This window comes from Temnothorax americanus, unplaced genomic scaffold, assembly GCF_048541705.1.
Source record: "Temnothorax americanus isolate GAGA-0224 unplaced genomic scaffold, ASM4854170v1 Scaffold2, whole genome shotgun sequence".
Classification (NCBI taxonomy): Eukaryota; Metazoa; Arthropoda; class Insecta; order Hymenoptera; family Formicidae; genus Temnothorax; species Temnothorax americanus.
The window spans coordinates 5689560-5702786 of NW_027509338.1; the positions used below are offsets into that span (position 1 = coordinate 5689560).

The following is a 13227-nucleotide window of genomic DNA, read 5'->3' on the forward strand; positions in this document are numbered from 1 at the left end:
AATAAATATAAAATAGATATTTTTTTAAATTTTATTAAATAATTCTTTGTCTATAAAACGATACCTTGTTAGAAAATGAATAAACAAACAATAAAGGAAAAAAAGGAAAAATTATTTTAATTATTTATTAGCGCATAATAAAGACTGTATGATAATAATAATTGTATGAATAACTCGCTAAAATATGGAATTGTCCCAAAAATGGTCGCTTACTTTTCAATCCGATACAATTAAAACGAGAAGTACCCACGTGGAAACAAGAAAAGGAAGCAACCTATTTTTTCAATTTCGGCAAATCCCCCTTCCCCCCTTAAGCCAATCCTTCGAAGGAAACTGTTAAATCTATTACGGCTGTAAAGCTCGATCACGATCACGTTCCGTGAAGAGGGTCGAGGATCGAGTCTCGAGCGGCGAGTTGCATCTTATGTTCGTAAGAAAGGAGGGATAGGAGGGAGAGACAGAGAAGTGTGTTTTGTAGTTTTGGTGGGCCAGGTCGCAGGTAGGCGGCGAACGGACCCCTGAAATCACTCGAAAAATGAGGGGGTACACAGGCCTCCCGTAACATTTCTTTTCTCTTTTTTCTTGTTCAAACGCGATATAATCGTTTGTCCTCTCGTCGAGGGTGGACGTGGAAGAATGGCGGTGAAAGGGATGAAAACTGCGTAGCAGTTTGTCTCTGTAACTCTTTCAGTTTGATAATTTCGTTATTCTGATGTCTGGTTGGTGCTGATATCCTGCAACCGATGTATACTTGTTAAACCCTTTAATACATTTAATATTAACATTTATCTATGTATATATATTCTAATAATATAAAATATTAACTTAATAATAAATTAAATTATTTATTTATGGAAATATATAAATAATTTCTATATTAATATTAAGATTGTATTCATCGTACCTTTATTCTTTTTTCATGCACATCATACACGTTTCTTGCATAAAATGACAAATTATACTGATAACACGTGTTAGACAATATTAAGTTTAATATGAAATTCTCTCGAGATGAGAAACCAATTTATTAAGCTTTGGGAAAATGTCAGAAAGATATATATAGTTTCAAATATAAAATTTGACAACATTTTACAAAAAATGAGCGAAGAGTGATGTAAGTAAATCGAAGGACAGAGTAACAAGCCAGAAGAGCAGGCTTTATGTAAGTCCTTATCTATAGGACGTTCATCTCCCTGGAAGAGAAGGGTCGCTACGACAAAGATACTTGATATATTTCGTGGAAACATGTTATCGGAATATTAACGTGCCTCTTCAAGTATACAGAGAAAGCGATGACACCTTGGATAAGTATAAATAGGAACGGAACGTACATCATCATCTTTTTTTTCCTTGTTACTCTTACGCGAAAGTATCGATTTTAAAAAGGGAATTTATACACATAATTCTTGATAACATATAATTCTTGCAATTTTATTTTTATGTTCAACCAACATTTACATTTTTTTATTTTCTTAAATTTTTCAGAAAATATTTCAAAGAATACACTTTGTACAATTAAAATTTTACTTTTTTAATTATAACTTAAATTTGAGTCTTAAGAAATAAAAATCTTCAATTATATGATGAAATATACATGTACAATTGCTCGTATATTCTTAATATGTTACTATATATAATCTTATACAAATTGCTATTTACAAAGAACTACATTTCAAACGAGAGAATCTAGATCTATACTTTTCATGATTTTAGTTTCACACTCGTACATTGTCCCTACTTATTCCTAATATATTATCCCTATAATTTATTTCTAATAAATTATCCGTAGGACTTATTTCTAATACATTCCAAAAATTATGATCAGCATCATTAAGCAAGGAAGATTAAAAGGATAAAAAATGAAAAACGGAAAGAGTGCATAATATCTCTTTTATACATAATTGGTTAGAGAATATCAGTCTCGAATCGTTAAAATGTGCAGATCAGTTCTATCTCTGTACGAGTGCCGATCTTATCAAGCTATCTATAATAATATAATAAGAGCTTGGAACTTCGAGTTATTTTTACTCGATGAGTATTACCTATTATCTTGAGTTTCTATTATCTTTCTCCGTTATATGTCAAGCGTGCCTTCGGGAAATGTAAATTTCTCGCGATGAAAGTCTTCCCAAATAAATAACATCTTCGATGAATCGTCAAATCTCATGCGGTCATCACTGTTGCTGGAAGCTGTTTGTTACCGTCATTGCTATTCGTCGCGTCTACCTGACCTGACGTCCTCGGCGCTCTATCCGTAGCGTCTGTTTCTTGATTCTTCTCCAGATCAACGTAATATACGTGCCGCGCGGCGTAGCAAAGAATCATCATCTCGATTAATATCAGCGCGTTGTTTGTCACTGAAATCGAGAACAGGAAAATTATGAAGCGATATTATCAATTGTATCAACGTTTAAATTAATCTATTATTAATGGAAGCATTTATTAAGATTGTGAATAACGATATTAATCTTATAATTATTCTAAAAATCTATATATGTTTTTAAATATAATACATGTTAAAAAGAAAAGTGGATTTGTGAAATAATTTGGAAATGCGCTTTTTAAAATTACACTTGAAACTGATATGGTTTTTAATGGAATTAATATAATAATTTTGTCGATATTAATAAAAAACAAAATATTAATATATAATAATGTAAAAAATTATACAAACACTACACTACAAATATCACTGAAACATACACTAAAAGAGACCTTTTTTGACACAAATGATATGCTGGCTCATGTTAGTTTGAAATATTTATTCGTAGCACGTGTAACGGGTGAATTTTTATGGTGCTCGCGGATGCTGCGTGACGTCTCTTTTTTCAGTGAAACGAGTTTCTTTGTTACAGTAGGTCGTAGGTCCATGGAGCAGTAAAAAGAAGAGACGTATTCTAAATTCAAAGTTGAATGATCTTATCATGCTGTTTGAAGAAACTACCGGACCGTAAAATTATCGTTCTTTTATCGGTCAAGAACGTTATAGTGTAGTAGTAAATTAAATAATAAATACGGTCGATAGTGTATGAATAGCTATATGATTCCAGCAGCTTATCTATCCCGAATCAAGATGTTAAATAATTTATTAATTGCCCGTCTCGTCATGGTTAATACGAAATGTCTTATTTATAAAACGAAATACATTATAATTAAACATGTTTAGAAATGTTGTTTAATTTGCACCTCGTAAGTTTCTGGCAATCTAGAACAGGTTTATTAAAAAAAATTTATAGGTCAATCAAATAAGTAAATAAATAATTAAATATGAATAATTATGGATATCTTATTTAATAATAATGTGATAGTAAGATTTTTCTCATGGCACCTGCGGTGAGCTGCGATATTTATCTTTATATTTATAATTTATAATTTCATTTTTAATCAGTTTTAATCGTTGATTTTGGATAGAGCGGAAATGAGCAGAAATGAATAAAACAGAAACAGAACAAAAATTGTAACATATATATATTACCGTTGGCGTAAACTGTCGGAGTGAGGGGAGAATTGCACGGAAATACGCCCGCGGCGGGCAAGGCTCTGATAATACCGGTCTGCAGCTTAGAGAACAACATTACCAATTGTAACACCATCGTCTTATAATGTAGCTTGGCCTCTGAAACGGAAACGGACGATATCGATCAGAAACTTTCATTCTTATTAATGTAGCATGAGCAATTTCTCGAAAAATTACTTATTCCTGCGACGCTCAGCGATCATCCCAGGATAATTATTATTGTTCGACAAATATGTGTGTGTTGGACTTAATATAACGGTAAATTTATACTTCAACAGACATACAAATTGTGATCAAGATGTGTTGAAAATTTCTTCGAGAAATAAATACTAATTGAACTTTATCAACGGCATAAAAATGAAATAAAATTATCAGAAGTATTATATGTACACATATAATATAAAGTTAAAATTAGGTAAAATTATTATAAAATAAACGTATTAATAAAATATAAAAATATTATTTTTTTAGTTCAAGCATTTTTTCTTCTTTTTTTTTCTTCTTTCAGAAGAAGAAGAGCATCTTTTCATTATGACAAATATATTGCAATAAATAGAATGATATTAAGATTGTAATAAATAAAACATTTGATTTACTAACGTAAATACTGTTACATCTTTAACTTTTAAGAAAGTTTTACAAGAAAAAATAAAATATTGATCAAGTCTTGATTGTATGTTTATAGAGAGGTATAAATATTGAGAAATAGATTGATATATACTGCAGGTAAATCTTCCGTAAAATGTATAGGGAAAGAAACCTTGAATAAGCATGCATACTCATTACCTGGGACTGCTGCGTGTAAAGTTTTTGTAGCGATGGTTAAACTGTATATTCCTAGAAGTATACTGATTATCATGATCGGCTGAAGGAACGTGACGTATTGCGTGGCAAGCATTGGATCCTCAGCTTCCATATAGAGCAATATGAAGTAAAGAAGACTCTGAAAATACGAACATTTCTTACACTAAAGTTTCAAAGATTTTTAGTACTTATGTGTGTGTGTACTTCGAAAATGAAAAAAAAAATTCATTCCACCATTTCATTTAACACGTCTGCTATTCGTTAATGGATTTAATTAGCGCGAAGAGTCGGAATTGGAAACTCATATATGAATATACTGATATACTGAATAATATATTGAAGTGCGTTTTTGCCTCTCTCCTCTCGAGGTTACGCATTTCCTAATTCTGCCTGCAAGGCAACTGACGTAAATTAATGGTAAATGCTATCCGTTAATACCAAATCGATCGCTGTAAGCAAATAAATTAATGGTTTACGAATATGTTTACCAGATAATTTCGTGATAGCAACAAGCCGAATCTTATTTTACTTGTTAACTGAAGTAATTAATCAGTCATATACTATGTAATCTATGATTGATGAGAATCATAGAAATTATGAAAATTTATGTATCCCACAATTTTATGTATTCTATTTAAAAATTGTTATACTGTATTCTAGAAAAAGAGATTAAAGAGAGAGATACTTGAATTAATCTGTTCCGTATATCAGAATCAGAAGCCATATTTGCTACAATGGTGAGAGCAAAAGTTTTAGCGAAGAAGAAATCAAATTAATGTAATCAATTTAAATTAATTTAAATATAATTATTGCGACTAAAACAATAAATGCAATAGGTTTGGCTATATTTTAGTTGCTCTTTATATTGAGAAAGTTTAAATTAATGCTATACATATAGTAAAAGCAACAATTGTATTTATAAATTTTAATCATTTTGCCCGGTAATTAAAACAGTTATTTAGCATAGCATAATAAGTGAAGCGATAATCGAAGCGTGAAGGAGATGGAGGGAGATCTCTTTTTTACCTGGGCGATAGGAAGCTGAAGGGCCAGAATTCCTATCCAAGACAAATTGGCGTCGGTCATTTGAAGGTTTGGAAAGGGCAGACAGGGCCAGCAGCAACAGGGTCCAACTCGTAGCATCAATGTTGGCGTCTCGCTCGTCTTCCGGCGACCAACGTCCAAGAGGAGAAGATAGAGGCGATACATCGAAATCATTAAGAAAATCTGAGTTACCGCCTCCGATAGTAACTGGCCTCTGTCGAAAGTCAAAGAAACGTCATTATTCCGGCAAGTTTCGCGAAACAAACGAACAAGTGTTAAAGTGATGAGATTCCGGGGAAATTATCATTATTGATTGACAATTTAAAATTGCCTTGAAATTGCATAAATGATAAAATTTGGAAACACAATTAATAACATCTATTTTTATCAATTTTTTATATAATTAATTGTAAATATAGGACATAAGATGTTATTATTTAATAACATATATGATATAAATTAATAGTAACGGAGGAGAAAAAAAATTTAAATAAGATTCTTGGTGCAAGTGAGATAACGTTTTTAAGCGAGTCATTAATCAATGTTTAACGTATGAAACACAAAAGGCTATTAAAACTTTATTTCGGAAGGCATTATCGTTATCAAATGCAAAAACATAATTTATAAGCATTTATCAGCATTGCCAGACACTAACAATAAGACAAAGTGATGCGTCAGACTGATGATAACTTTTGTTGATAAATAAAAGAGTAACGCGAAGTTTAAGAAAAGATTATCATGGAAATTTGAATAAAAAAATTCCCTTTAAACGATTTATATAATTTACAATATAATTCTATTTATAATTTTGCATATCGTATATTCTAATATTGTATGTATAACTCTTTATCGTATTTCTTTTTTCTTCATCTTTCTTAAAATGTTTAAGTTATTTACTTAGTTTTTTATTGGAGCATTGAAATTCATCTTTTACTTAAATACTCCAATTTTCCGAGTTTTTTTTTATTATTTTTAAACAAGTGTTAAAAAAATCTGTTTTTAAGAATTTTTCTACGGAAAATAACGAGTTTATACAGTGATTTACGATACTGATCACATGTATTGTAATAATGCATATAACAATTATCTACGACTAATTGAATCGAAAAAGGCAATTGACAAAAGTGACTTTTCAATATCAAAACAAACAAACAAACAAATATCTATGATCTTACTACAAATATCTTCGTTAAAAAAATTGGTATATTGTATAAGTTATTGTATATTATGAAGTTCAACGATGAAATATTTTGTTAATAATACGTATGTGTAATACATATACGTAAAATTACAAATAGAGAATTCTGTCTTGAATTATAAATCTAAAGTGAACGTAAAATATGAAGTAAAAACAAAAATGGCATAACGCTTATGCTTTTATTTTACACTTCGCTGGTGGCAAGTTTTTCTCGTTATCTTGATATTGTTAAATAATTGCAATAAGTCTTTATTTTTTACCTTGGTATCGCAATCGCCATTAGACTGCAAACGCTTGCGACAGGGTATACCAATAGGATTATAACGGCATTTGTTTTATAAGATTCCGATGCTTTTTGGGAGAAGATATTGCGACAAGCATCAGCAGAGAAGTATATTGTGAGGACCAAGATTATCGAACCGACGCTTAGCAATGCAGTACCTATTGCATCCAAACCTGCAAAATACACAACGATTAAAGAAAATTAACTGTTGTTTTTATAAAATTTTATAAGGATAATTGAGAATTTATATTTTTTATTTAAAAATTTAGCAATAGTGATTATTATTTCTAATTAATTTTTTATTTATAAATTAATAGTGTGATTTATAAAAATTTAGATGTATATAGTATGATTTATAAAAATATTGATATAATAATTTTTTTTTAATTATGCTAAAATTATTATTTTCAATTTTGTTTTTGTTAAGAAAATAAAGTTACTTGAATATCGAAATCTGAGTACAAAATATTCTCATGTCAATAATTTATCTTTCTCTCTCTCTTTCTCTCTCTCTCTCTCTCTCTCTATATATATATATATATATATATATATATATATATATATATACATATGTGATGATGCACGCTTTCAGCGTATTAAAAGCCATTATCGTTTATTTTTATTTGCTAACTTATCTTATCGGTAAATATGATATAGAGATGATGATAGAAATGATAAATATATTTAAGTTTCTCATAATTAATTAATTACGGTTTTATCAATATTGCGTAAGTTAGAAAATTAATGAGAATCAAAGCACTACACAGATAATTTGCTATAGATTGAAAACAGTTTATGATGTAACATTTTAAAGTAGACATGTTTCTTCTAATTTCAATTTTTATGGTATTGTTATCACATTAATTTTTTCGGTGTTATCGCATATCTTGGAAGGAGATTCTCTCGTAAGATTTATACCAAGAAGCAGTTATCTAAAGAAGACAAGAAACAAATAGATTAGAGCATATTGGAAAGTGTCGAAAATTAAATATGTGGGTAATGTACTGTATAGGTCATATTATACAGTATAAAACGAGGCCCGAAAGCATCTGAGCATGATCAAGCGATTTAACGAAAACAATATGAACGAGGAAAAGTCACAGTTGTCTCCGGAGCAAACAAATGGTTAGTTGTGTGTTGAGTTGTCGCTCTCTATATTCTCTCCGATAATATATATTCCATATTAAAATTTATTACCTTGACACAAAGAACTTACACCTTTCTTACAAATAAAAGCACAAATATACAATAGTACAAACAAACAAAAAGTTACATAATTGGTCATATATACTTTAAAGAGTAGGTACATATGTATGAAAAGAGTTATATAGTCGTATGATATGAATTGTAAAATCGCGATGCTTATCAAAAGTTTGCCGTCACGCTTAACTTTTGTTTAACTAGTTCGTTCAATAAACGTGTGTCATGAATATAAATTATACAATTGTGCATGAAACATTCACGTAGTTCGTGTGAATGTAATTGTTCAAATTATTTTTCGTCTGGAGAAACGTTTTTGTCGCGTGAAATAAACCAATTTTATTTACACGTATTATTTATGTTTTCTTGTAATTGTTGTGTTTGAATTTCTTGTATAATGCTTACTGTAATGATATATCTTTATGCAGTACTTTTATAATCGAAAACAGAATGAACACTTGATGCCCCTCCCCCCTCTCTCTCTATTTATCTGCTCTTAAGTCTATAAATATTTTGATATACTCGTGTACGTGCGCGTAAAAGTAACGAGTAATATTCTTCGCATAAGTTACGTCCGAGAATTTTCGAGGATTTTCAACTCGCGCGAATAAGGTCTCGTATAACTTTCACCAATGCGCTTACGTCGCTCAGTGTAAGCGTATCTACACTGCATTGCGATAAATTCGCTTTCGTAAAACAGAACGGCCGTGCATTAAATATAGTATATTTCCATACGCGTAAATTGTACTAAAAAATACCGGACTCGTGTGAGAGTTATTTTACTCGAAATCTTAAAATAGAAGCAATTCTTGGAATTTGTGGTATACCGACTGTAATTTGTAATGCATATACTGGTATCTCTATTGTGCAGTATCTCTGTTGCACAAAACTCGGAATACCAGCTGCTTTTGATATACGTAACTCACTTTCTACTATCATTAGCCATAACGGTGAGGTGTAGCGAGCTCAAACTTTTAACTACTACAAAGTTAGAACTGATATTTTGGGAATAATATGGGAATTGATAACAAGTAAATCGAGGTTATCGGGTAATTGAGATATCACAATTATTGAATGATAAAGTCTATAAATATCACAAAAACATTCCAAAAATAGAAAATCTTTCGCAATTTAATAATATCATAATAACCGCGGAATTATTTATTATTTAAAAATTAACTTGCTTTATATATATATTCTTATAATAGTTACCTTTAAAATAATTTTTTTAAATTTAATAATTGATTAATTGTTCCAATTTATAATTACTAGTGCATAATATACAAACGAGATTATAATTATTAAACAAATATTAAAAATATTATTAGTAAGAAATATTACTATTACATTAAAATTATTTATTTTCTCTTTATTTATTCTGAAGATATTAATTATTCCACCTGACCTTGTATCTTTCATTTTTCTTTTAAAAGAGAAAATCCCAATTCTGTTAACAACGGACTTTATCGGCGGAATTACACCGTTATCCAGATGTTGTCGAGACTCACTTTCTACGAGTTCGATAGCGGAAGGCACGTTATTTGGGTTGCAGGTAACATCCGCGTGAACGGCGAAGTTCTCTATGGGAGTGCCCATGATTGCAGATGCTCCAAATGAATTTGTCCAAAGAGAATTGTCGTCTCACAGCACTCTGTTGTCTGTCACTCGCGGGTTTGATAAACTCGAAAGGCGCGTTCGCTCGCGATAGTGTCGCGAGTGAATTCGTGAGGGAGAGAGACGGTCGCGGTTGTGCACAGTGAGAGTGAGTCCCCACTTTTACCTGTGCCACTACTGGATTGCGATGTTGCAATGAATTATTACTTGCAAAAAGTGTATACTCTCGTGCGCGCAAGAAACAGAGAGAGAGAGAGAGAGAGAGAGAGAGAGAGAGAGAGAGAGAGAGATAAAGAAATAGTAAATAAAAAGAAATATCCTTTCCGTAAACTTTCTCATTCTCTTGCTGCAGTTTCTAACACAGTTTTGCAAGAAATACTAAATTAAATAATAATTTATCAATTATATTAGCACACTCTGTGTATGGATAAAAACAAAATTGAGAATGGCACTGACAATATGCCGTTATAAATAACTATTTAAAAATTACAAAATGAAATGATTAGTGAAATTATTAATATTATTAAAGTTATACAAAATAAAAGTTTATTATTAAAATTATAAAGATTAAAATTGTTACGATTATTTCAAAATTAAAATTAAATATAATGGAAAATTATTTGAAATATTATTATTTTTTAGATTGTAGAATTTTTAAATTTTGAATATTTATAAAAGGAGGTTTTAAACGAAGAACCGAGGGCAGAGAAGAAATTGCATTAAAAAAATGGAAACTATGTTAAAACCAAAGCATATTTTTTATAACTGTAAATAATGTAATAATACGTTTTGCTTTGCGTAGAGCTTATAAGTTTTTTACATTATGTTTCTGCATATCACGACCTTCGATCGGTAATGATATTATATATAATGTGGAGCAGATATCGATTGTATAAAATGTCACATACATATATCTGACTTATAGTTAAAATGCAGTTTCTTTTAACCTACTTATAAGTTTATATGTAGGATGCTAATTTTTATTGTTTTTAATTGTATAACAGAAAATTTACGTATCACGTGCTCTTTGAGCTATAGATATACATGACCATATTTTTAGAAAATTATTATATAGATTTTTGTAACAAATAAAATACATATTATATGTGTATGCATTAAATTTAAAATTAACAAAATTAAATAAATATATATATATATATATATATATATTTAACATTAAATATTAAATATATATATTAAAATGTGTTATGTCGTGTGGCACGCTAAGAAATATATCAAAACCGAAGTTTGTTAGAAATAAGTTCGTTAGAACACTTACTTCTATTTTGCCGGAGAATGATATACAATATGTGAATGTATTTGTTGAATGATGACTCATCATATGATAATTAACTGTTAAGTGATTTGACTACAATACTTTACATGGGAAAATAGAGTAATCAACTTGTGCAATCTATGAATCATTGTTGTCTTGACTGGAAATGCGAATCATTTTAATCAACATGTTAGTGTTCGACTGTTTTATTTTACATTCTTATTTGATAACTTAATCTTAGATAATAGATTTTTTACAATTTTTTGAATCTTATTTTATCTTATTTTATCTACGGAGTTTTTCAATCTTATTTTACTTTAATTTTGCTATATGCAAACTCTGGGTTAAATTATAATTATTGTACTCGTGATGTCTTATAAGACCAGTTGTAAGTTCATAAAATTATTTAATTCAATCGTATTATCAATTAAAAAAATTTTTGTCGCAATATTTTCTAACTTACCGTTAGTAACTCTTACTGGTTAGCGGTATTCCCTGAGTCTAACTAGTCTGAAAGAAAGTGTCCACGTATCTTCGAATGATACCCGTTACCGACTGTCGCTGAATTAATTTTTCAACCATAATTGTACAATTGTGAATAAATGTATAGGAGAAATCGCAGTTCTATTGTTATATTATTATTTTGTGGAAATCAAGGTTTTTTCATTAGAATATCTCTTTTTAATAATTTAGCATTTTCATGTGCTTTCAAAATATAATAATATCTTTTTTATATAAAACCAAAATTTTCTCAGCATAATATATATATGTGTCTATTTTTGTTCATTAATAATTTTTTAACGGAATATAAAATTGAATTTTATTTTATGAAGTTTACTGAGTCAAAGTGACTTAAGGGATTTGGAGAATCTTAAGAATTTAAACTTAAATAAAGGGTAGGGGATAAGATTCCCTCTCTTTCTAATTTTAAATCAATAATTTCTTAACGGATTATGTAAGGGATTGAATTTTGTAGATTTCGCGAAGATTTGCAGCAGCCTTATTGGAAGATTAAAAGCAACTTTATCTCGATAAGAAATATATTTGCAGTTATTTTTATAAAAATTGTTGCGTATATTTTTATTTATGAAATATAAATATATGTTTTTTTTAGATAATTTTTAACGTAATTTTTCTACTTTGTGTTTCTGAATATTATAATTGTATCTCTTCAAATCTTGATAACCACTCAGGATCTCTCTTCACATATATTATTTCACGACGGTGGACACGCTTTCCTATAGTTTTTCGCAGCATGCGAATAAATTAGCTTCAGCAAATATCTCTTTACGTACATACGATATGCAAATACAATTGTTTAAAAGATTTTCTTTATATCCTTTAGTAGCATTGACAGAGTAAATAGTCTTCTTCTTTAACTGTATATAAAAGCTGCTATATTATAGATTTCTCAATAGGTGATTCGCTTTTTAATAGTTGAAATGATCGATTGTACTTTGTACTCATGCGAAGCACATAGCAGCTCGTGAGACATTGTGAAGACAAACTTTGAGTGGCTGAGAGAAATCGAAGAGAGACAAAGCGAAAGATGTCACAATTTTTTCCGGTTTGCATGCTACGCATCTGTAACATCAATAAAGCAGGCGGCTTTCTTCAGATTCTTTCCAAGCAGTGAAGATCTGCTTGCTTATTATCGTCCCGAGTGCGAATATGATATCTCGGCTTACGGCAAGATACTCTCTCGGTGGATTTCTATTACCTTTTGAGAGGTGGCGATCGAATAAAAACTGACGATTTTTCGTCGGGTTTGAACTTGGGTTTTTGACTCATTAGCGCAGCGCACATATTTCTGCGCCACGATCGCCACAGAAAAGATCATTGACTTTTTCATTGTAAACCTTTAAGCAATTGTACGTTACGACACGTGGATAGTGTGAAAAATTTTTGAAGGTCGATGCAGCGCAATTGGGAAAAAAATTAGAAATCAGAAAAAATGATTGATGGCCTGTTCGATGATGCAGTTTCGGTTCATATCTGGTTTAATATTTTTTCTTCTCTTTTTCAGGGTCGCAACTGAAACTAGCTACGACGTCGTATTTTTTAATTAAATAAAAAATTAATTAATTAATATTTAATAATCACATTATTAAAATAAAATAGATGAATAAGTATCTCTTAATTTAAATAAAGAAACAAAATTAAGATTAAAATTAACTAAAATATATTATATTTTAATGATTACATCTAAATTATAAGATACAGATTAAAATACATTATGTTATTATTAAATTTCTTTATTACTGTTAGTATATACAAAATATTTTTGTATT

General features: G+C 29.7%; 1 protein-coding gene and 1 long non-coding RNA gene across 4 annotated transcripts in view; one reads left to right on the forward strand and one right to left on the reverse strand.

Moving 5' to 3' along the window:
- LOC143896896 (uncharacterized) overlaps window positions 1-13227 on the forward strand; it is a 214793-nt gene that overhangs the window by 34223 nt on the left and 167343 nt on the right. The gene's annotated exons all lie outside the window — the stretch shown is intronic.
- LOC143896891 (organic solute transporter alpha-like protein) lies at window positions 2073-9795 on the reverse strand. The gene is made up of 6 exons (XM_077405047.1): window positions 9555-9795; window positions 6824-7019; window positions 5348-5579; window positions 4304-4460; window positions 3476-3616; window positions 2073-2357 (listed from the first exon to the last, which is right to left on the reverse strand). The coding sequence occupies exons 1-6, from the start codon at window positions 9640-9642 to the stop codon at window positions 2164-2166; spliced, it is 1008 nt and encodes a 335-aa protein (XP_077261173.1). The 5' UTR covers window positions 9643-9795; the 3' UTR covers window positions 2073-2163.